Genomic DNA, 24,964 nt, shown 5'->3' with positions numbered 1-24,964 from the left:
CATCCTGACACACACGCAAATACACACCTACACACCCACAAGGGTGGGAGGCAGCCCAAGGCACAGGGTTTCACTGAGCTGGTTTCAGCTTTAATCTTTAGCCTAGGCAGAATGAAAAGTCAGATTCCCCCCGCCCCGAGTCTTCACTGTTACCCCTCCAGCCAGAATTTAGCACCCCTTGCCATGGTGTATCCACTCCTTACCCCACTCCCCATATAGCGCTTCACACCTCTGGGCTGCTGTGAAGGAAACCCAGGCTCTCCATCTCTCTCATCTGATCTTCATGACCACCTGGCATTCTTGCACCATTTGGCAGCAAAGGAAAGCTGAGGCTCAGAGATTTGTTGAGATGCCCAAGATCCGGCAGCCCCATGCAGCAGAACAAATGGCAAAATGAAGCAGAGAAACTCCAAAATGTCAGAAGTAAAAAACATTTATTTCAAAAACATAAGCTCCCCGGCTCACGATGGTCCTATAAAACCTGCCACCATATTGCACTCTGGGCTCTGTGGGCACACACGGAAGACTTAGGATCTGGCCAGACCGAGATCAAAGGTGGGGCCAGCCACGGGGAGAGGCAACACGGCTCAGTGACAGGCAGAGTGGAAGGCAACTCAGAGTGGGCTCCATGCCATGCCCACTGACAAGGAAGGCCTTAGCCTGAGCCCGATGACGGAGGGCTTTCCTCCTGGACCACGGCTGTCAACACCAGGGCCGAGGCGGCGAAGAGGCCGCTAGGAGAGGCCACAGACTGCACCGAACCGGCATTCTGCTCTGGTTTGGGGTCAAAATGGCCTCTCACAAACTAAAAAATACTAGTAATTCAATGCTTCCCCACCCATCGGTCTGGAGAAGTGCCTGCCAGCTGGCACACTCAGAGGAAGCAAGCATCAGGTGACAGGCAGGCACACGGGTGTCCAGCCGCCTGAGGTGGGCTGCACCCAAACCTGGCTGGGTGGGATGGAGGCCCGGGCGGGCTGGCCAAGCAGGGAAGGGCCGGGGCAGTGGTGCTCAGAGTGGAGTCCCGGGCAGGCAGCACCAGCATCGGGGTGCGGGGGGCCTGGAGGGGCGGCACCAGAAATGCACACCGTCCAGCCGATGTGACGGGCCCCGCTGCCTAGTGCAGCCGCAGGTAGGAAGGGGCAGAGTAGTTGAAGAGCAGGAAGTCCATCCTGTAGAGGTCGAAGAGGCGCCGCTGGTAGAAGGGGCTGATGTCCCGGAAGAGGTGCTCGGCCAGGTCGCGGGCGGCGGCCGCCTTGGCCCGGGGCGGGGGCGCAGGGAAGCGCAGGCCGGGCGCGCCCACCAGGCCCAGCACGAAGGCCGCGTCCTCCGCCAGCGTCTCGAACTTGCCCACCACGTCGTAGCGCAGGCGGCACGGGTGGCAGAGGGCGTGCGCGCGCTCCCAGTGCTCGTTGAAGGGCTCCTCGCGGCGCGTGCGCGGGTCCAGCAGGTAGGCCAGGAACTCGGCGAAGCGCACGTCGTGGCCGCGGGCCAGCGCGTCGGGGTGCGGGCGCGGCCGCAGGCGCCGCACGATGCGCGTGCCGTAGCGCCGCTGGAAGGCCGCGCTGTAGGGCCGCGCGAACTTGTTGCGGTAGGCCGACGCCAGGCGCTCGAAGGGCTCGCGCACGAAGAGGAAGGCCAGGTAGGCGCGCAGCCGGCGGTTGATCTCGGCCGGGCTGAAGTCGGCCAGCGAGGGCAGGCGGCCCGGCGCGTGCGCCTCGTGTGCGGGGATGGCGCGCGGGTCGCCGCGGGCGCGGCCGCTCAGCGCCAGCAGCACGCGCTTCCAGTTGGTGCAGGCCACCTTGGGCACGTAGCAGTAGAGCAGGCCGTGCGCGTCGTCCACCAGCACGTGCCGCAGGTCCTCGGGCCCCAGCAGGCGCTGCCGGCGTGTGTGGCGGCTGCAGGCTCGGCGCAGCAGGTCGCGCCGCTGCCGGTGCACCTCGGCCAGGGCTGAGTGCGGGCCCTGCAGGCGACAGCGGAGGTGGGAGAGCGGGGCGGGGGGTGGGGGGGTGGGGGATGGGGTCGGCGCTGCGGAGCCCTGCACCCACCGGGCCGTGGCGACGGAACAGGGGATTCGAACCCCAGCACTGCCACCGATCACTGTGATTTGGGACCCAGATCCTAGACCAGAATTTGGGGGGAAAATGACTCTAACCTCACTGAGGCAGGTGGAAGGATGTGACAAGTAGGGTTGGGCCCTCGGGACCAAGGAGGTTCTGATGATGAATATGACCGTGTCAGAGTAAGCCTGATGGAATAAGTATGTCATCAGAGTGGTGAGCGTGGGCACAAATTGAATATCAGGATAGTGTATAAGAACAACAGCTTTAATTCCATATAGAGTTGAAAAATGCAGCCACTTGCAGGCTACTGAGATATTTTTTTGTTCAATAATAAAATTTGGGGGTGATGAAAGTGTTCTGTAGTTAGAGAGTGGTGATGGTCATGCAGCCTTGGTCACTATAGACCATTGAAGGGTACACTGTAAAAGAGTGAATTTTATGGCATGTGAGTTTTATCCCAGTTACGAAAAGAGCCTTGTGAGTGTTTCCATTTCAGGGAAGGACAAAGCAGCACCTGAAATGGTAGGACACTGGGTCCAGTGCCTGCATAAGAGTATCTGCCATTGCTGGGTGGGGAGGGGAAGAATGTGTGTGGGGGGGAGGTGCTCATTTGCGCTTCTCATGCCTTTAAAAGTATCCAGAAATCCAAGCAGAAATCCAAAATACTTCAAGTGATAAAAGCTAAAGTACAGAACAGGAGTTAACATGTCACATTTTGGGTTTACAAAGGGTGAGGAAGGAAATAAAAGATGTTTCAGAAAGGATAGGTTGTAGGCAGCCTCACATATTTTAATTTATTTTTTTAAAGATTTATTTATTTGCTTCAGAGAAAGAGAGAGTGAGTGAGCATGGGGGGGAGGGGCAGAGAGAGAGAGAATCCCAATCAGACAACCCTGCTTAGCTTGGAGCCTGACATGGGGCTCCATCTCACAAACCCGAGATCATGACCTGAGCCAAAATCAAGAGTTGGACACTTAACGACTGGGCCATCCAGGTGCCCCGGGAGCCTCTCTTTTAGATATATATTGAAATTGTCACATACTAAACAAGGTTGGAATTTGCTTCCAAATAATCCCAAGTAGGAATGGAGGGAGAGGGGTCTGGATGAAACAGGGCAGAGTTGATCACTGTTCAAACTGGGTGATGGGAATGTGGGGGTGCATTGTACATTTTACTTCTGTATATGTTTGAATTTTTCTCAATTAAAACATAAAGCAGAAAAAAAGGACATATATACCTGTAGGTATGATTCTGGAAAAGTGACCTAAGCACATGACAGAGCATTGGACACTACACACATGTCTAGAACATGCCTGGAAGGGCACACAGGGAACGAACTGGTCGCCTCCAGGGGTAACCAGGGCCAGGGTGGGAAGGAGAGGTACTCTTCACCACATATACTCGTTTGAAGGGTTGAATGCCCTATCATGTGCTTATCTTACTTTTTCAAAATCTCACAGAGGGGTGACTGCCAATCTCAGAGCAGTGAGGGGCGTGAGAGCACTGAGAGGATCCCTTTCCCTCTAAGGCAGACTCACAGGACTGGCCTCAGAAGCCTGGCTTCACCTGGGTGCCAGGAGAAGGCTGTATTCAGTGGCCCCACAGCCAAGCTCTGCTTTCAGCTTCCAGACATCCTCACATATTTCTTGGGGCAGGGAATGTTGGCCATCCACCCACCTGTCAGTCATCCTCCCTCCTTGCCAGCAGACCCCAGTTGTGGTAGGTCATGTGCCAAGCCTTGGGGAAGAACCAGTCATAGCAGCCTCACACAACTTCATGAAAGCTATGGGTCCTGGGGTGAACATCTGGCTTGGTTTGGGCCAAGGAGATGTACAGGGAAGTCTGCTAGATGGCTCCCAGGAAAGACTTTCCTTCAGCACAAAAAGAGAGGGCTCCTGAAGGAAAAAAATCTTTGCCTCAGCCCCTCCCTTTCTGCTTGGGGTACCATCCTGTGAGATGTCCGGAGCCCTGGCAGTCATCTTGAAGTCATGAGGCACAAGATGTATCATATGTCAACATTCAGAGTATGATGATGGACAACGTGTTGTTGCTGTACCAAGGGCTGTTGGTTTCTGAGCATCTTGGGAAGTAAACACCGACTGTCCTAATGGCTTAAAGTCAGCTTTTATGTTGCTTGGAGCCCCATAAATACCAAGATAGTCAATACTATCTCCATAGAAATGAGAAAACTGAGGCTCAATACAAATGAGTTGCCTACAGCTCTCAAGTAGGGAAGCTGGGACTCCCAACTTAGGTCCCTTAGGACTCAGAAGCTGGGGCTATGCCCACTGGTCCAGGAACAAATCCTACAGTTACAACCATCTCTCCCAGCCTGACTGGACTCGGCTGCCTGGATCCTTAGCCTGGCTCCAGTCCTTATGAGCTCTGTAACCTTCTCTGTGTCCTTGGCCTCCGTACCTCAGTTTGCTCATCTGTAAACAGGGATAACAACAGGCCTACCTTATAGGCTTGCCACGAGGACTAAATAAGTTCACAGAATTGGAGTGTCTGGTACACAGTTAGCCTTTGTTGGCCAGATTATTTTTATTACTCTTATTTCTCCAGCCACAGGTGCTAAGCTCCCAGGGCCTTGACACCCAACCGTCAGAGGGACCTCAGGCTGTGAGGGGGCTGAGTCAGCCCCATCTGCCCCTCAGAAGCCTGTGGAACTAGTGGAACCCAGGATCCTGCTGAGAGCCTGGCCTGCCCTCAGCTTGCTGTGTGGCCCAGAGCAAGCCAGTTACCCTCTCTGAACCAAGGCCTCCACACCTGCAACCCAAGGGTGTGGGTCAGATAAGCTCCACAGGCCCCTTTGGCTCAGCCCTCAGGGATTCAGTGAACAGCTACTTACCCAACCTGTCTGATCATTCTCCCCAGCTTAAAACCCTCTATGGTTTCCCTATTGCCCTCGCCCCACCTGCCAGGCACCACCCAAGCTGCTGCCCACTCCTGGCTCACCTCGCACACCCTCTTCTGTTGTCTGTCCACCACCAGGCACTTGGCCCTCTACTCTTTGCTTCTTAACTCCTTCTCTGCAGGTCTCAGCTCCAATGTCCCTTTCTCAGAGAGGATCTCTCTTCCCCATCTAAACTAGGACCCTCCCGGTAGATCTCTTGTCGCACCTTGTACTGCCCCTTTCGATGCAAATCAGCTACAGGTTAGTGCAGGTGGCAATGATGGGATGATATCTGCCTCACCTGGGCATATCAGCTGCCCCAGGTCAGGGATCCAGCTGACCTGCTTGCCACTGGATCAGCAGCAGCCTGAGCACAGCCTGCATACACTAGGTGCTCTACACATGCTGTCTGAATGGGTGCCTCTCCTCGTGCCTGCTGGTGTGTGTGTGAGCCAGGGGCCCGTGGCTCTCGGGGGGGTCTAACTGCATGTGTGTTTGGGCTGTGCCTGGTCCCAGCAGGCCCACAGCGGAAGTGGAGTGCCTGGGCCGGTAAGCCTCCTGGTCCGGGTGCCTAAGAACAGTGTGAGGACAGGGGCTCCCTGCATGTTTCCCTATTGCAGCAGATACTAAAATCTGGGGGGTCACTTAATTCCTGTCTCCCCACTAGACTGTCAACTTCCTGAGGGTCCTTTGCTCTTTTATATCCTCAACACATGGCAGAGTGCCTGGCACAGTGTGGCTTCAGTCTGTTGTTGGGTGGATGATGGATGGGTAGGTGGGTGGGTGGGTGGAGACCCCAGGTCTCTCAGCTTGTCCGAAGATTTGCCCTTGTCATAGGCATTCTCCTCTCTGCACAGGGCCTTGATTTGCAGAGGAAGCCTCCTCAAGCCCTACTGTGGGCTCTAGTCCCAAGACAGCAGGTCTACACTAGGGTTCTCAGTTTCCCGTGGCTGGAGGTAGAGGGAGGGATCACTGGGCAGGGGTCTGTCCACCTACCTGGTCCAAGTCATAAAGCATCTTCAGGGGACTCCTCCTCTTCCCACTGAGCCAGCCAGAGCCCAGGCTGTTTTCAAATGCTATGGGGCATAAGGAAAGAGGCATCAGATGGACTGGCTGTAGCCCTTAGGAGACTTGGCCAACTCCCTTGGGCACATTTGATCTACCTCTGGGACTCAGTTTCCCTCTTGTATCTCATCTGCCTTGGTGGGGTGTGGGGCACTGATAGGCCCCCTAATCCACCAGGCCAGCGTCTTTGGTATCGCTCCTGTCCCCATGTCCTACCCTTCAGAGTTGGAGGACGCCAGGCAGGCAGGGATGAGCGGAAAGGTGGTACCCAGCCCACAGCCCTCTGTTAAAGACCTGACCATCCAACCTTATCCATCTCCTCTGCCTTCATTTCATGCCGCGCCCCTACCAGCCCCATGTCCATGGAGCCCTCAGGGGCTCACCAAGCTGGCTGGTGGTCCAGCCTCCCCAGATCCTAGGTGTGGGCAGCCAGAAAGGGCTGGGTAGCAATAGAGGTGGCACAGCCAAGCTGCAGGTTCTCCAGTGGCAGCCCACCAGGTCACATGACCTCCATGGACTCCTACAGCAGCCTGTACTTCCCTGGCCAGTGTGTATGCCGCTTCGTGGTAAATGCAGGTTTCACTGTCTCCTAGGCTGGAAGACAGTGTGCAGGGATACAATCCATCTGTCTCAGTGCTGCACTCTTCAATCTTCCTAAAATTACCAAAAACTCTGCTTACTAAATGTATTCTTTTACTCTAAATGTGTTTTAAGGAATATCTTCCTATATATTCAATTAATGTGAATAATATTATTAGTAATGTAGTTGATTTAGATAAGCATAGGCTCATGATCTTATGCTTCTTGGTCATATTTTTCTAAAGTATGATTATACTTATTAATAAATGAATAAAGTATAATGCAGTCTTCAAAAAGATCACCAAAATTGGCAAAACTTTAGCTAGACTGACCAAGAAGAATGAAGTCTCAAATTACTAAAAACAGGAATGAAAGGGAAACCATTAGAATGGAATCTTACAGAAATGAGAAAGGCATGAACACTTGTACAAAAGCAAATTAGATAGCCTACACAAAATGGACAAATTCCTAAAAAGATGCAAATTCCTGAAATTGACCAAAAAGAAATAGAAAACCCCAATGACATATAACAATTATATGTATAATGTATATGTATAACAATGTAATATATAATAATATGTATAATAATGTAATGTATAATAATATGTATAAATACATTGAAGTAGTAATGTAAAAAAAAAACAATGCCACAGAGAAAAGCCCAGAATCAGATGATATTCACTAGTGAATTTTACCAAAATTTAAAGAAGAATTAACACCAATCTCTTCCAAACTCTTTACCCCCTTCAGAAAAACAAAACAGAATTGTGGGGTGAAAAATACCTTCCAACACATTAGATGAGCCCAGTATTACCCTGATGCCAAAACCAGACAGAGACATCACAAGAAAAGAAAACTACAGAACATTATCTCTTATGAACATAGATGCAAAATCCTCAAAAAAAAAAAATAATAATACCAGCAAACTGAATATATAAAACATATAAAAATGGTTATATATAACCAAGTAATATATATCCCAGGAGTGCAAGAGTGGTTCAACATACAAAAATCAATCAAGGTAATACACCATATTAATAGAGTAAAAGAAAAAACCCACATAATTATCAATACATGCAGGAAAAGTGTTGCACAATATCCAATACCCTTTCATAATAAAAATACTAAACAAACCAGAACTTGAAGGGAACTTCATCAAATTGATAAAGGCCATCTAGGAGAAAACCCACAGCTAACATATTTAATGGTGAAAAACTGATGCTTTACCTCTAAGATCAGGAACAAAACAAGGGATACCCACTTTTACCACTTCTGTTCAACAATGCCAGGGTAATTGGGCAAGAAAAACAAAGAAAAGGCAGCCAGAATGGAATGGAAAAAGTAAAATTATTCTATTTGTAGATGACATGAATATATATAGAATATATATAGACTATATATAGTATATTTATAGAATCCACCAACTATTAGAGCTAAGAGCTAATAAATGAGTTCAGCAAGGTTGTAGAATAAAAGATCAATATTCAATAGTGAATTGTATTTCTAAGTACTAGTAATGAAAAACCCAAAATTGAAGTTACAAAATCATCTCCACTTACAACAGCATAAAAATATTAAGGATTAAATTTAACAAAAGAAGTGTGAGACTTATCACTGAAAACTACAAGACATCATTGAAAGAAATTGAAGACCTGAATGAATGGAAAAATATCCCATGTCCATGGATTGGGAGATTTAATATCATTAAGGTGGCAGTACTCCCCAGATTACACATGCAATGCAATCCCTTTAAAAACCCTAGCTGCCTTTTTTGCAGAAATTGACAGTTGTTGACAGTTGACAGTTGATCCTTAAATTAATCAGAAAATTCAAGGGATTGGGGCACCTGGGTGGCTCAGTTGGTTAAGCGTCTGCCTTCGGCTCAGGTCATGATCCCAGGGTCCTGGGATGGAGCCCTGTATCAGGCTCTCTGCTCAGCGGGGAGTCTGCTTCTCCTTCCCCTCTGCCTGCCTCTCTGCCTACTTGTGCTCTCTGTCTCTGTCAAATAAATAAACAAAATCTTTTAAAATTTTTTGTTAAAAAAAGAAAATTCAAAGGATTTAGAATGTCTAAAACAATCTTGAAAAGGAACAAACTTGGAGATCTCACACTTCCTAATTTCACTACTTACTACAAAGCCACAGTAATTAAGATGATGTGGTGGTGGGATAAGAGAGACATATTGATTGATGAAATAGAATTCACAGTTCAGAAACAAACCCTTACACTTAGGATCAACTGATTTTTTATTAGGGTTCCAAGACAATTCAATAAGGAAGGAACAGTCTTTATGATAAATTTTGCTGAGAAAATTGGATATCCACATGTAAAAGAATGAAATTGTACCACTACCTCAAACCATATACAAAAACTAACTCAAAATGGATCATAGGCCTAAATGTAAGAGCTAACAAAGACTCATAATGAAAACATAGACATATATCTCCATGATCTTTGAGTTGGCAGTGATTTCTTAGATATGGCATCAAAAAAACAACAAAAGAAAAAATAGATAAACTGGACTATATCAACAAAAACTTTTCTGCTTCAAAGGACACCATCAAGAAGGTGAAAAGACAGCCTACCAACTTGGAGAAAATATTTTCAAACCATATATCTGATAAGGGACTAGTATCCAGAATATATAAAGAATGCCTATAGGGTGCCTGGGTGGCTCAGTTGGTTAAGCGACTGCCTTCGGCTCAGGTCATGATCCCGGAGTCCTGGGATCGAGTCCCACATCTGGCTCCCTGCTCAGCGGGGAGTCTGCTTCTTCCTCTGACCCTCTCTGCTCTCATGCTCTCTCACTCTCTCTCTCTCAAATAAATAAAATCTTAAAAAAAAAAAAAAAAGAATGCCTATAACCAAATGATAAAAGACATAACCCAACTTTTCAAGTAGGCAAAGGATATGAATGGACACTTCTCCAATAATATACAAATTGCCAATAACAGATAAAAAGATGCTCAGCATCACTAGCTGTTAGGAAAAGTCAAATCAAAACCTCATTAAGACACAACTTCTCACCCACTAAGATGGCTATAATAAAAAAAGATAAAAACAAGTATTGCTGAGGATGTGGAGAAATTGGAACCCTTATACTTTGATGGTGGGAATGGAGAATAGAGATATTTTGCCACAGAAAACAGTTTGGCAATTCCTTAAAAGCTAAGCCTAGATGATTCTGGAAAGATGACAGACTAGGAACACCAAGAATCTGTCTCTCCACCCAGGCAACAACTGTACTGGCAGAATCTATCAGATACATCAGATAGACCTGGAATTCTGGAGTCCATTGAAGGCTTGCAACTTCCAGGGGAAGGCTTAAATGGTAAATGGTGGTAAATTTCAGTCAGTTTCAGCTCTTTCTTAGCTCAGGGCATCCACTCACCCCCCACCCCAGCCACATGGCAGGCAGCTGTGCATCTGTTCTTGGAGCAGCTTACATACAGCATGCAAGAGCCAGAGTGGGCAAAAAGGGTCCTATTCTCCAAATATCAGAGATCTGTGCTTTGATCAGTTATACCTCCCCACATTGTTGCAAGCCCCTCACACTCCACATAAAGTGACTTCCAGGAGACTTAATGAGCTGGTTCCTTTTCCCCACCTTTCATTTTTCTCTTTTCCCCTTTTTGGAGCCAGACATTAAATACTAAAACATTCAAAACAACTGCATAGGTGGGGAAAATTAGAAACTGACTGTGAATGCCCAGGAAGAGGCTCAGAAAAGACCTAAGAAGACCTTAAATTTATACCTTGGGCTGAACCTCAGCACAGAGACAGGCTACAACAATCAGAAAGACAAAAACAGAAACTAAAAACAGCAATCACTGAGAAAGAGAATCTGCTTTCCAGAGCTACATTATTAGATTCAAATGTCCAGTGTTCAACAAAAAATTAGAAGTCATACAAAGAAACGGGAAAAGTATGGTCCATTCAAATGAAGAAACCAGTATAAATTCAAAATACAATGTATTATTTTAGGATGTTCAATGTAATCCCCATGGTATCCACAAAAGAAATGAGAAAGGAATTTAAACATTTTACTACAAAAAATAAATTGATTAGGCACAAAAGTAGACAGTAATACAGGAAATGATGGATAAAAAAACTATAAGTCACAGAGAAGACAAATAACAAAATGACAGATGTTCCACTTTATCAGTAATTACTGTAAATGTCAATGGATTAAACTCTCCAGTCAAAATGCAGGAATTGGCAGAATGGATAAAAATATCTGACCCAACACTATATGCTGTCTACAAGAGACTTACTTGAGATCCAGTGACACAAAGTGGTTGAAAGTGAAAGGATGGAAAAAGATATTCCAAGCAAATAATAACAAAATAGAGCAAAGGTGACTATATTAATATCAGACAAAATAGACTTTGAATCAGAAAAGTTTACAAGAGACAAAGAAGAACTTCCTATATAAATAAAAGTTTTAAAACAGGAAGAAGAACAATTATAAACATTAACTTATCATCAAAGTATATGAAACAAAAATTGACAGAATAGGAGGGAGAAATAGACAGCTCTACAATAATAGTGGAGATTTCAATACACCACTCATAATAATGAACTGAGCAACCAGAGAGAAGATGAGGAGGGAAACAGGGGACTTACATATCACAATAAACCAACTAGATCTAATAGACACATACAAAACACTCTATCCAACAACAACAGCATACACATTCTTCTCTAATGCATATGAAGCATTTCCCAGGATAGTCTATATTTTAGGCCACATAATAAGTCATGATAGATTTTAAAAGACATATATCATACAAAGTATGTTCTCTGACCACAGCAGGGTGAAGTCAGAAATCAGTAACAGAAGGAAAACTGGAAAAATTCACAAATTTGTAGACATCAAAGAATACACTTATAAAAAACCAGTGGATCAAAGAAGTCACAAGGGAGATTAGAAAATACTTGGAGACAAACAGAAATGAAAACAATATACCAAACTTATGGGATGCAGTGAAAGTGCTTAGGAGAAAATTTATAGCTATATATGCTTACACTAAAAAACAAGAAAGATCTCAAATCAGCAACCTAACTTTACAACTTAAGGAACTAGAAAAAGAAAAAATAAACCCAAAGCTGGAAGAAAGAAGGAAATAATAAAGATTAGAGCAGAGATAAATGAAATAGAGAGTAGAAAAATAGGGAAAATCAATAAAACCAAATGTTGGTTCTTTGGAAAGATCCACAAATTGACTAACCTTAAGCTAGATGGACCAAGAAAAAAAGAAGATACAGCTTACTAAAATCAGAAATGAAAGTGGGACATTACTAGTGACTACAGAAATTAAAAAAAACAACAACACAGGAGAATACTATGAACAATTGTATGCCAAAAAAATTGGATAACCTAGATGAAATAGACACATTTCTAAAAACACAAAATGTATTAAGACTAAATCATGAAGTAGTTAGAAAATTTGGAAAGACCTATAACTAGTAAGAAGATCGAATCAGTAATCAAAAATTTCCTGACAAATAAAAGCCATGGGCCTGATGGCTTCACTGCTGTGGTCTGTCAAACATTTAAAGAACTAATACAAGTCCTTCTCAAACTTTTCCAAAAACTAAGGAAGAGGGAACACTTCTTAACTCATTCTGTGTGGCCAGTATAACTCTGACTGGGGGGAAAAAAGCCAGACAAAGACACTACAAGAAATGAAAGCTACAGACCAATATCCCTTATGAATATTGATGCAAAAATTCTCCACAAAATACTAGAAAATGGAATTCAACAGCACAATGAAAAGATTATGCACTATAACCAAGTGGGATTTATTCCTAGAATTCAAGGATAGTTCAACATACAAACACCCATCACTGCAATACATCACATTAAGAGAATGAAGGGGAAAAACACAATCATCTCACTTGGCACAGACAAAGCATTTGACAAAATTCAACATACTTTCATGATAAAAAAAAAAAAACACTCAAAAAACAAGGACTAGAAGGAAAGTACTACAACACAATATAAACCATATATGAAAAACCCACAGTGAACATCATACTCAATAGTGAAAGACTAAAAGCTTTTCCTCTACATCAGGAATAAGGCAAGGATGCCCATTTTTGCCACTTCTAATCAGTATAATGCTGGAAGTTCTAGTCAGAGCAATTAGACAAGAAAAAGAAAGAAAAGGTATCCAAACTAGAAAGAAGTAATAAAATTATCTCTGTTTGCAGATGATATGTTCTTATATGCAGAAAACCTTAAAGATTCCACACACAAAAACTGTTAGAACTAATAAATGAGTTCACCAAAGTAGCAGGATACAAAGTCAACACACAAAAATCAGTTGCATTTCCATACACACACAATGAACAATATGAAAAGGAAAGTACAAAAACAATTCCATTTACAATAGTGTAAAAAAGAAGAAAATACTTAGGAATTACTTAACCAAGGAGGTGAAAGACTTGTACAGTGAAAACTACAAAACACTGCTGAAATAAATAAGACACAAAGAAATGGAAACATGTCCCATGTTCATGGATTGGAAAACTTAATATTGTTAAAATGTCAGTACTACCCAAAACAATCTACAGAGTCAATGCAATCTCTGTCAAAATTCCAATGACATTTTTTTGCAGAGATAGAAAACCCCATCCTAAAATTCATATGGGACCCCAAATATATCTTGAAAAAGAACAACAAAACTGGAGGACTCACTCTTCCTAATTTCAAAACTAACTGCAAAGCTATAGTAAAAAAACAGTGGGTGGTGTAAGGACAGACATATAAATCAATAGAATAGAATAAAGAGCCCAGAAATAAACCCTTACATATATGGTCAAATGATTTTGACCATCCAAAGGGGAAAGGATACTCCTTTCAACAAATGGTGCTGGGAAGACTGGATATTCACATGCAAAAGAATGAAGTCGGACCCTTATCTCACACCATATACAAAATTTGACTCAAAATGGATCAAAGACCTAAACATAAGACCTAAAACAATAATACTCTTAGAAGAAAGCATACAACAAAAGCTTCATGACATTGGATTTGGCAATGATTTCTTGGATATGACCAAAGGCACAGGTAACAAAAGAAAAAATAGGTAAATTGGACTTGATGGAAGTTTAAAAACTTTGTGCACCCATAGTATCCAATATCTATAAAGAACTTATCAAACTCAACACCCAAAAAACAAATAATCCAGTCAAGAAATGGGCAGAAGACACAAACAGACGTTTCTCCAAAGAAGACATAAAATGGCCAGCAGACACATGAAAAAAGGCTCAACATCACTTGGCATCAGGAAAATACAAATCAAAACCACAATGGGATACCACCTCACACCAGTCAGAATGGCTAAAATTAACAAGAAAGGAAACAACAAATGTTGGCAAGGATGTGGAGAAAGGGGAACCCTCCTACACTGTTGGTGGGAATGTAAACTGGTCCAGCCACTCTGGAAAACAGTATGGAGGTTCCTCAAGAAGTTAAAAATAGAGCTACCCTACGACCCAGCAACTGCACTACTAGGTATTTACCCAAAAGATACAAAGTGATCCAAAGGGGTACCTGTACCCCAATGTTTACAGCAGCAATGTCCACAATAGCCAAACTACAGAAAGAGCCCAGATGTCCATTGACAGATAAATGGATAAAGAAGATGTAAGATATATATATGTGTATATATATATCTCATTATTATATGTATGTAAAATGGAATATTACTCAGCCATCAAAAAGAATGAAATCTTGCCATTTGCAATGATGTGGATGGAACCAGAAGGTATTATGCTAAGCGAAATAAGTCAGTCAAAGAAAGACAATTATCATATTGTCTTTAGAATTTAAGAAACAAAACAGAGGATCATAGGGGAAGGGAGGGGAAAATAAAATACGACGAATCAGAGAGGGAGACAAACCATACGAGACTCTTAACTCTAGGAAACAAACTGAGGATTGCTGGAGAGGAGGTGGGTGGGTGTAACTGGGTGATGGGCATTAAGGAGGGCACATAATGTAATGAGCATTATACATTATACACAACTGATGAATCACTGAACTCTACCTCTGAAACTAATAATATCCTATATGTGAATTAATTGAATTTAAATAAAATTAAACTAAAAAAATTTTTGTGCACCCAAAAACAACACACAGAATAGGAGAAAATATTTATAAATTAGGTATCTGAAAGGGGATATATAGAGAACTCCTAAAATTCAACAACAACAAAAAATAAAGTCAAAACAGGGCAAAGGACTTGAATAGCATTTCTCCAAAGAAAATATACAAATGACCAATAAGCACATGAAAAGATGCTCAACATCACTAATCACTGGGGAAATGCAAATCAAAATGATAATGAGATACCACCTCACACCCATTATTATGGCTACTATCAAAAAAAAAGAGAGAGAACAAGTTTTGTTAATGTGGAGAAATTGGAACCCTGTGCAGTGTTGGTGGGGAGATAACATGGGGCAGCTGCTATGAAAACAGCATGGAGCTTCCACAGACAATTAAATTTGGAATTACCATACGACCCAGCAATTCCTCTTCTAGGTACATACCCAAAATACTTGAAAAAGCAAGGCGTCTAAGAGATGTTTGCACACCCATGTTTACAGCAGCATTATTCACAATAGCTAAAACATGGAAGCAACCCAAGAGTCCATGAAGAGATGAACAGATAAGCAAAATGGGGCCCATTCCTACAGTGGGTATTAGCCTGGAAAGGAAAGCAAACTGACACACACTACAACATGGATGAGCCCTGAGGAGATTATGCTAAGTGAAAAAAGCCAGTCACACAAGGACCAATCATGAATGATTCCACTCGCAGAGTACCTGGAATAGTAAAAACCAATGAGCTAGAGAGCAGGTGATGGTCACTGGGGTGCAGAGGGGAGAATGGGGAGTTATTTAATAGGTGCAGAATTTCAGTTTTACAAGACGAAAGAGCTCTGGAGAGGATGGTCACACAACACTGTGAACGCATTGATATCACTGAACCGTACACTTAAAAATGATGAAGACAGCAAAATTTATCTTACGTGTATTTTACCACAATAACAAAAATTTGGGAAAAAAAATTAAACATAGAATTAGCCTATGACCCAGCAATTCCACTCCTAGGTACACACGCAGGAGAAATGAAGACACATTCACACAAACACTTATGCACAAATGTTCCCGTCAGCATTATATTTAATAACCAAAACCTTAAATGTCCACCAGAGGATGAATGGATAAATACTGTGGCACATCCATACATATTCATCCATAAAAAGGAAAGGAGTACTGACCCTGGTCTCCACATGGCTGGATCTTGTAACATTGCACTCAGTGAGAGGAACCAGACTCAAAAGGCCACATATTATTTGATGCCATTTACATGAAACATCGCAAATCGACAAATCCATAGAGACAGAAAACAGTGGTTGCCCAGGCCTGGGGGACACGGTGGGGGGGATCACTGGGAAAGTGGGGAGTGACTGCTAATGGCTAATATTCTGGAATTATATAGAGGTCATATCGCACAGCTTTTAAATACACTAAAAACCACTGAATTGTGTACTTTAAAAAAGTGAATTTTATGGAATGAGAATTAGATCTCAATGAAAATAAAAATACTGATCATAAAAAAAGAATACATGCAAGGGCATTTTATGTAAATCTAGCTTACAAATTTAGTCAATGGCTATCATAATATATTCCTGAATTCCTAAGAATATTGCTTATTCATAAGAAGAGTATCTTCAAGAATTCAGGATCATATGAGAAAAGAATATATTCGTAAGACGGATGAACGTTCCCATGACCCTTGGCTTTCAACAAAATGAAGAGTCTTCAAAATGCTGCCAAGAATACATTAATCGAAAAGATCCAGGCGTTTTCTTTAAGACATGTTTTTGACGAAGAAATAAACTTGGAAAATTTGATTAACTATTGGCAAATTGACCATGAGTGGTGGTTCTCAAATTTTAGCATGCATAGATGAAAACATAGATTACCTGGCCTCACATCCCGAGGTTGTAGCCCCGTAGGGCTGGAGTGGGGCCCAAGAATCTGCATTTCTAACAGCTCCCAGGTCATGCTAATGCTGCTGGTCCAGGAGCACACTTTGAGAACCGTTCTGTTAGAGCCATACCTGGCAGAGGTTGGTTGAAGGAATGAATAAACGACGGCTGGATTGACCTCACCTTGGCCTCCAGAACCTTCGGTGTGCATCTGAAGCCCACTATCCTGGGCCTCCTGGCATGCCTCTGGCAGCCTCAAGCTCCCTCCCCACTCCAGTGTCCTGGGAACAAGGCCTGGGCTCTTCTGTAGCCAGGGTGCCGGGACAAGGCGAGGCCCTCAGGGCCTACCTGTATCTTGGGATTTATCAATGGTCCTAGGACTTGAACCTCTGTCTCCTGGCAGCTGGACACATCCCAGCAACACCACTGTCATCGGACAATGAGCTGACCAGAGGTGGCAGCAAAGTTGGCCGGCCCCTCAAAGTGCAGTGGAGGCCCCGGGCTCAGGGCTGGCAGGGTGGCCGCCGCTGCTGGCCTAAGTGTAGCTGTAGCCCCCAGGAGAGGCTGGGTCACATGAGCACAGCACCACCCACAGCCGGGGGAGGAGAGGTACCCTCGTCATCATTCTGTGGATGTGTTACTTGTGGCTCAAGGTCACCCACTGAGCTCCCTTCAGGGCCACAGCCTGGGCTTGAGGAAGGGCTGGTACCCACTGAGGGGTTGCGGTGGGGGAGGTGCCCCTAGGACCAGTGAAGCACACCTAGGCCCATTTCTACCCCAAGGCCCCACAACTGGGAGGGAGGCACCCAGCCTTCAGAAACACCAACCCTTGTGTGGGGACTCTCATTTCCTGCTCAGGCTCCAGCCTACAGGAAAGCAGGTCCCATACCAGACCTCAGCGGCCAGTGGGTGAGGGTCAGAGGGAACAGGCACCAGAGTGAGGCCCTATTTATAGAGTAGCTGTGGCCAGTGATTACAGGGCTGGGCTACCCCACCCCCTCCACCCCTTCCTGCCACAGAGATCAGAAGAACCTACAGTCTAGTGGGATGGGCAGGCTGGCCATGGAGGGGGACAGATGGGTCTAGGAGGGCCGGAAGGGGATTGCCTTGAAGATCCCTGGATCCAGTCCCCCACTCTGGAAAGCTGGGGGCTTGGCTCTGAGGGCAGGGTGGCCCCAAACAGGGTCACACTGAAGCATCCCCCAACCTCTGCTCTGGTTGCCCCAAGCCTCTCTTGGCCTGTGTCCTCCACCCTGCAGCCCCTCCATGAGGCTCCAGGTCCCAGGCTCCCTGCCAAGGGTACCATGGAGCAGACAAGCCAGGGAAAGCCAGGTCTCACAGCCAGGGAGGGGCCTGGGCCAGCCCAGGGCAGCCGCAGGTAAAACCGCGGTGGGGTTCTGCTTTGAAAAAGGAGACAAAAATAGCAGAAGGTTATTGGGGGGGGGCAGGGAGGTGGGAGGGACTGGGGGTGCCAAAGATGCAGACAGAGAAAGAGACAGGCTACACACAGTGACAGGAACAGAGGCTGGCAGGAGGAGAAAGAGATCACAGTGGGGAAACCGCTGGAGTTTTGAAACAGCTCAAAGCAAAGCAGCTGGGGTGAAGGGAGGAAGCAATGCGGGGTGAGCTGCCCACAGTCTGGGACAGCCCGGTGCCCATGCCCAGAGGGCTCCAGGCCATGGAAACCATGCAGCCCCAGCCTCAGGAGCAGACCACAGTCCCCGTCCAGTAGACCAGTGTGAAGACCAACCCAACACCCTGCAGTGCCCACTGCGTGTGGCCAGGAAGCCCCTAAGAGAGCATGGCAGCTGGCAAAGGAGGCAGCGCTTTGGTGGGGTCAGGGGAGCCAGGGAAGAAGCACCTGGGGCACAGCCCTGGGGTCAGCCAGCACCTGGCACTCTGCTCGGTGCTTTGCACACATGGACACATTTACTCATATCAGGTAGAAACTATTATTATCTGCATTTGACAGGTGGGGAAACTGAGGCTCAAAGAGGAAAAGAAACATGCCTGAGGCCTCAGAGCAAGTAAAGCCCAGAAACGGGATTTGACCCCAGGCCACAGCGCACATCTGAGGGCACATCTCTTGGGCACCCATTCTGCCCGGCACACAGCCCCGCCCAACCTCACAAAACCTACAGTTAAGTGGGTGAACCGCCATCCAGGCAAACTGAAAGCAGGAACCCAATAAATGGCCCTTCGCACACCCACCCCTAAGGACAGGCTTCCCCTTGGAGCCGGCAGGGCGCAAGTTGTTCTGTGGGCCATTTGAAACTTCACCATTTGGGGGGGAAATACTGTTTGGTGATTCCCAGTCCAGCGAGCAAAGATTACATGTGGTTTCTGGTTAATAAGTTCTAGCTGGGCATAGTGTTGCAAGACCAGACAGGCAGGGACAGCCAGGCCCAAACAGCACAGACAGGCCCCAGGGACCTTGATGGGGGAGGGGGAGGGAGGGTTTCCCCAGCCCTCTCAGTCCCCTGGGTGACCTGGGACTTCAGGGCTGACCTGCATGTCCCCAGGTCAGGGACATTGCCTCTGGTAATCAGGCCCATGGAGGAACACATTAACAAGCCCTTCACAAATAAAAAACAATTCCACTTTTTTTTTTTTAATTGTTTTTCTGAAGAGAAAGAGATCTTTCCACTTGTATTTAAAATTCAAACTCTATTTGCTGGATTCCACAAACCACCTGGAATGGAACCCCTCTTGGGTGTAGTCTCATCACCTCTGCCTGCAGAATGATCAGGAACTGCCCCTGCCCCCTACCTCCCACCTCCTCCATGGTAGTCAGCTCAGGGCAGCAAGCCCCTTTGGCTGTGTCCAGGATAATCACTGGTCTCCTTATCCAGCTTCTTATTTCTCTTCCTTCTACCTTGGTGATCTTAAAACCTACATGGCTTCCTACTGGCTAACAAATTCCTGTTTCTTCCCAGAGCCACCTCCTGGTGCACCTCCCACCTCCCCCCCCCCCCCAACCCAGCTCCAGCCACACTGGTCTTTCTGCCAAGCAATAAATACATTAGGTGAATTCCCACCTCAGGGCCTTTGCACTCTTCCTTGGCTGGGATGCTCCTCCAGGAACGCTTATACTTTAGAGTAAATACTTCATGTTCAGATTTCAACTCAGAAGTTCCCTCTGGAAAGAGGGTCTCTCCAATGAGCCACACTCCACACCAGGATCTTTCCCAGTCTCTCCTTTTAATTTATTCATGGCATTTATTACCGCTGAAATAACGTGGTTTGTATATGGGTTGATGTCTGGTTGCCTCTCCGGAAGGTCAGCTCTGTAAGAAGGGGACTGTCTTCTTTTCTTGTAATCCCTGTACCTCACCTAGTGTCAATGAATATTTATTTAAAGACTGATAGCCCCTTATGGCCATAGGGAGAGTACCCCAACTCCTGGCCTGCTATTTAAGGCCACCTATGACCGGCCGGACTTATAGTACTTTTCTGCCTTCCACCCTACCACCTCTTCCCATAAACCCAGAGCTCTGCCCACAGCACAGCCCTTAGCACACCAGGCCTTTCACTCCTCCATGCTTTTGTCTGTGCCATTCCCTCTGCCCCAAATTCCCTTTCTTCATTTTCCCACCTGGTGAACTTCTATGCAGCCTTCAAAGCCCAACCCAAATACCCCTGCAGTGTAGAGTAGAAAGCATAAAGGTTAGGGATTTAGACTAGGATTTAAATCCTGGCCCCCCCCACTTCCTAGCTGGGTGACCTTGAGCAAATGACTTCCCTTTTCCTGAGCTTAGTCTCTCTGCAAAATGGGATTACTAATGCCTACTCTAGTGAGCCATCCATCTTGCCAGCTAGACTTTTCTCATGGCAGTCTCCGAAGGCCTGGAAGGTGCCTCTGTGCCCTGGGCACTCTGGCAGTATCTGAGAATGAACAGCAGGGTGGTGAGCATCTATTTATTTGGTTGCCAGCAGCCACTCCCCCTGCTTTGGCTAGCCCTCTTGATTTCCCTCCAGGAATGAACCTGCTTATGTCCCATGCACATGGTTCTGATAGGCGTCCTTCTCCCATAGCTGCTGGGATAGGCATGTGACCAGGCCTAGCCAATCAGAGCATTCCATCCCCTTCTGCCACAGCAATTGGCTCAGAGGTGGATACCATGTGACCCAATTCAGGCCAATGAGACACATCCTTGAGACTCTGCCTGGAATTATCAGTAAAAGAGCCCTTCCTTTGGAGTGAGAGAGAAAAGCTGAACCTAGAGCTGGAAACATGGTTTCAGCCCCTGGATCCACGCATTCCTGAAGGCAGCCATATCTGGCTTAAGTTGGCCTGAGTTGAGATGTCCTCACTGAGACACTGTCCTCTGGGTGGCTCCAGTCTCTGGTTCCTCACTTGCCTGTGAGAGACTAGGGGCCAGGACGGAGAGGAGTCAGAGCATGTAGAGTTGGGCATCGGGGCCCCACTGTGCAAGGGAGATGAGGGAGAGTCTACGGGGTGGGGCCCTGCAGGGGGCTCAGGGGGAAGCAAGGGACACAGGGCTGCAGGGGGAAGCCGCCTGCTCCGGCCTCCTCTGGCTACCCCTGCAAAGATCCCTGGCTTCTGCGCTGACGGGCCGCTGCTGGGTCCTAGGGGGCCCTGCTCAGCTCCAAGGCCAGGCCTATGTCAGTCCTCACCGACCCACCTCAGCCCTGGCACTCCAGCTCCCCAGTAGTCGTTGGGCATTTATTTCTGTATTTATTCTGCATAGAACCAAAATACTGGTTTTTCATTAAAAGCAATGGCTGGCTCTAGGGCTGCTAGGCTGCATGACTGCAGGGGCACCCTGACTATCAGGCACCCCGCATTCAGTCTGTACAGTTGTCTCTGTGGCCTGGGTCCCCAGGTGCTGTGGTGCCAAAGAAGGAAGGGGATGGAGAGCGAGGAGGAGAGAGAGTCAGGGTCCCCACCTGAGCTTCCTGGGTCCTTCCCCACCTGGAGACCTTCCAGGAAGGATGGTGAGGGAAATCTCTGTTAGCACACATCACCCTTGGACCTCGGACAGGAAGCACTGGACCCCAAGAGAAGGGCTGTGGCCCGGAGGAAAGAAGGGCCACAGTCCAGCCTGCAAGAAAGGGATGGGCTCCCCTGGGAATAAGCCCCCCTCCACCCAACCTCTTCTACACTCTCCCTTCCCTGCCCCCAACCCAGGTCCCCTAGAAGTGGACAGAGATTCCAACCTCAGGAAAGATGCGCAACCCTTGCAAACCTAGGAAAGGGATCTGGCCCCTCCCAATGCCGCCCCTGTGAACCCCTGTAGCGGATTTAATGTGGTGGCATGGAGACTCTCCCTGCGTGTGCCTCTGGGGATAGAGGATGCAGACTGGAGATTTGGATTTTTAATATTAAAAATGTAAGGTCTGCAAGGGCAGGGATATTAGTAAGTTTTGCTGTCAGCCCTAGAAAGGCACCTCGCATGAGCACGTGCCCAGCAAATATGTGGTCAACAGGGTTACAGTGCCATGCCCAGGCTGGGACACAGAGGAAGCAAAGGGGACAAGAGGTGACAGTGGAGGTGCCACTGGGACCCTGGGGTGAGGGTGGGTGTTGAGGGCAGCAGTATCCTGGGCAGCTGTCCCACCTTGCCCCCAACATCTTCTTCATCCCCAGGACCCTAGGCACTAACTAGGTCAGCATTTGTGGAATCCTGGGGGCCGAGGGGTGCCAGGGTGGGCTGCTCCAGACTTCCCCACTAGTAAATGGGCAACAGGGGCCCCAGGCCTATAGTGGCAGCCTTTCAGGGGTCCCCTGCCCAACGTGTGGCAACACCTTCTGCTTTGGAGAAGGAGGGGACTGTGCCAGACCTACCTGCCTGGAGTAAGGTGCTGACATTCCTCTTGTGCCCCAGAGCCCTAGCCCCAGGCCAGGGGCCCACCCCCACCGCACCCCCTTCCAACATGCTCAGAGATGCTGAAGGCCCTATTGAGGCCAGTTTCAGAGACCCTGGACAGCAGGGTCCACCTCCAGCTGGACGGTTGGCAGAAGGCCTTTCCACCTAGCTGTTTCCCTTGGGGTCTGCCAGGTGCATGTGGGCCAAACATTAGCACGCCCTCACTGGCTTCTGGGGTCAGGGGCTTTAGCTCATGGCTCGGGGGTGGGGGGCGGGGGCGAGAATCAGCAGAGGAGATTGGTAGGTTGGTTTAATTAACCTTCTTTTGTCATGGCCAAGGTATTCACATGGCAGGGAAGCCCAGTGGGATACACAGCCCAGGCAAAGACTAGGAAGGGGGACCACAAGTCCCTCTCTCTAGCTCCTGCTCTCTTGGGTTTTGCATGAGACAGTCAAAAGGAACAAAGCACAGAGAGTGACCAGTACCTTGGCTCATTTCTCTTCTCTCAGACCTGGGTAGAGGAGGAGAGGAGGTAGCAGGAGAGATGTGTCCAGGCAGAGGAGATACGTGCAAGCCCAGAGATACAGACACACAGAAGCCTACCCAAATGTACCGACTCCTCTGTAGATACCCCCCAGACACCCCCCACACCCAGGGCCCAGATGCTCTGGCCTTTTCTCTTTCTCACATCCCACCCCAGGGGCTGAGCGCTGGGGCCTGGGAGTCCAGCTCCTAAGTAAACATTTGTCTGTGAATGACTGGGTGGACAGAGACTGTCATGGTCATAGACCATAGGACCACAGCCCACACTGTACTAGGGGACAATCCACTCAGCTAGGACACAGGAGCACCTGCCATGAACCAGGAGCACCACTCCCAGATGGCCTGCCTGCTCATGGAAAGGGGGTGGTGGTAGAAAGACTGACCACATCTCCCTTCCATGGGCTTGGAGAGGTGTCTGGATGGCTGAGTCCAGGCATGGGGGAAACAGTGTGAGTGGCAGGGTGACTGGGTAGAGCTCTGGTGAGCACTAGAGAGGCCCTCTCCAAGCCCTGCTCACCTGGACCCCAGCTAAACCCTGGCCTCCAGCAGTATGGGGGTTTGAGGGAAAGCCGGAGGGGGAAGCCCCTCACCCCAGGATGAAGGTAGCACAGTGAAACCCCTAATCATGACAGCTGGCCCTAATCATGACCAACCACTTTCTGTCTGCTGTCTCATTCTCATCTCCCCAGAAGCCCTGTAAGGAAGAACTTGAGCACTCCATGTGATAGATGGGAGTACTGAGGACCTGGGAGGAGAGGGACTAGGTCATCCAGCAGGTAAGGCTGTGGAATGACCCTTATCCACTAATCTAGACCCAGCCAGGTGGGTGAGTGTCCCCCCAAAAACAGATTCCTCAGCCTCATCTCTTGGGCCAACTTGACCCCGCTGCCCACAGTCCCTGCCCACCCTGGGGTGTGATTATTTACTCCCTGGGACCCTGCCTGGGAGTCACCAAAGATGAGACTCTGAGGATTCTCACAGAGCGCACACAGGGAGAGGGAGGAGAGTGGAGACCTACCCCTTACCCACATATCCCTGCCCCCTACCCCAACACACTCACACCCAGGAAAGGCAAACAGAGCCAGAGATGGGAACACACTGCTGACTGGGCACCTCAACCCCCAGGCGGACTGTGTAGGCTGCAGGTTAGCCATCCACACCTGTTCCTAAATCTCTCTGGCCTTAGTTTCCCACTTTGTGAAATGGGGAGGAGATGAAGTGAATTTAAGACTCAGCACATGCCTGGCCCAGAGCAGCTACTACACCCTGCGGAGTCATGGCTAGCTGCCTCAGTTTCCCCAACCAGACCATGCAGTGGGTGCAAAGGAGCCCCAAGTTCTTCCCCGTGGGAACTTCAGGCGGAGCAGGGCGGCAGCGCCTGTGCCACAGAGGGCCCGCCTTCAGGACCAGGCGGCCTGAAGCTTTCCCAGCCCACCCAAGCTTATGCCAAGGGGCTTCGGGGCGCCAAGGGGCTTCGGGGGCAAGGTAAATGAGGCTGCCTTCCTGGGTGGGCCCAATGCCCTCTAACACCCACAACTGACCCGGATCCCTGGGCACAGGCTGTGAGGCCCAAAACGATCACGTCTCCTGGGCGTCGAGAGACCAACTCCCGAGGGGCGCAACACCCTTGCGGGGAGCTGGGGCATGGGCGCGGGTGCCTAGAGCCTTTCTGCCCCCCACCCCCACCCCCTACTCCCAGCCCGGGAGGAGACAGCAGGTGCCCCATGGAGGGGCCCGACGGGCACTCACCCGGGCGCAGGGCGCGGGGCGCGGCGCCCAGGAGTAGGAGCGCAGCCCCCAGACACGCGGCGGCCAGCGCGCGCCGCCGCCAGCAGCGCCTCCCCATGCTGCGCGGGGCCCGCGGGGCTGCAGTCCGCCTTGTCCGGCGGGGGGCAGCAGTGCCCGGCCCCGGACCCGCCCCGGGACTCGCCCCGCCCGGTCCGGCCCGCCCGGCGGCGCGTACCAAGGCACGGCG

The 24,964-nt window shown here is 48.0% G+C and overlaps 1 protein-coding gene across 1 annotated transcript; it reads right to left on the bottom strand.

Annotated features, from left to right (window-relative positions):
* Nucleotides 1–415: 415 nt before the first annotated feature.
* CHST13 (carbohydrate sulfotransferase 13) lies at nt 416–24,891 on the bottom strand. The gene is made up of 3 exons (XM_045904192.2): nt 24,739–24,891; nt 5,956–6,035; nt 416–1,963 (listed from the first exon to the last, which is right to left on the bottom strand). Exons 1-3 carry the CDS (start codon nt 24,833–24,835, stop codon nt 1,118–1,120), a joined length of 1,023 nt encoding a protein of 340 aa, XP_045760148.1. The 5' UTR covers nt 24,836–24,891; the 3' UTR covers nt 416–1,117.
* Between the last annotated feature and the right edge of the window lie 73 nt (nt 24,892–24,964).

Source organism: Mirounga angustirostris, unplaced genomic scaffold (assembly GCF_029215605.1).
Source record: "Mirounga angustirostris isolate CCGP_5_RB_7025 unplaced genomic scaffold, mMirAng1.0.hap1 SCAF_1, whole genome shotgun sequence".
Lineage (NCBI taxonomy): Eukaryota > Metazoa > Chordata > Mammalia > Carnivora > Phocidae > Mirounga > Mirounga angustirostris.
This window is presented reverse-complemented; position numbering and strand designations above follow the sequence as displayed.

Coding starts and splice junctions, on each gene's coding strand:
- CHST13 (XM_045904192.2), bottom strand. CDS start 24,835: ATGGGGAGGCGCTGCTGGCGGCGGCGCGCGCTGGCCGCCGCGTGTCTG. Junction 6,036..24,738: donor GCCCCGCGCCCTGCGCCCGG/GTGAGTGCCCGT, acceptor TATGCCCCATAG/CATTTGAAAACAGCCTGGGC. Junction 1,964..5,955: donor TGCTTTATGACTTGGACCAG/GTAGGTGGACAG, acceptor TGTCGCCTGCAG/GGCCCGCACTCAGCCCTGGC.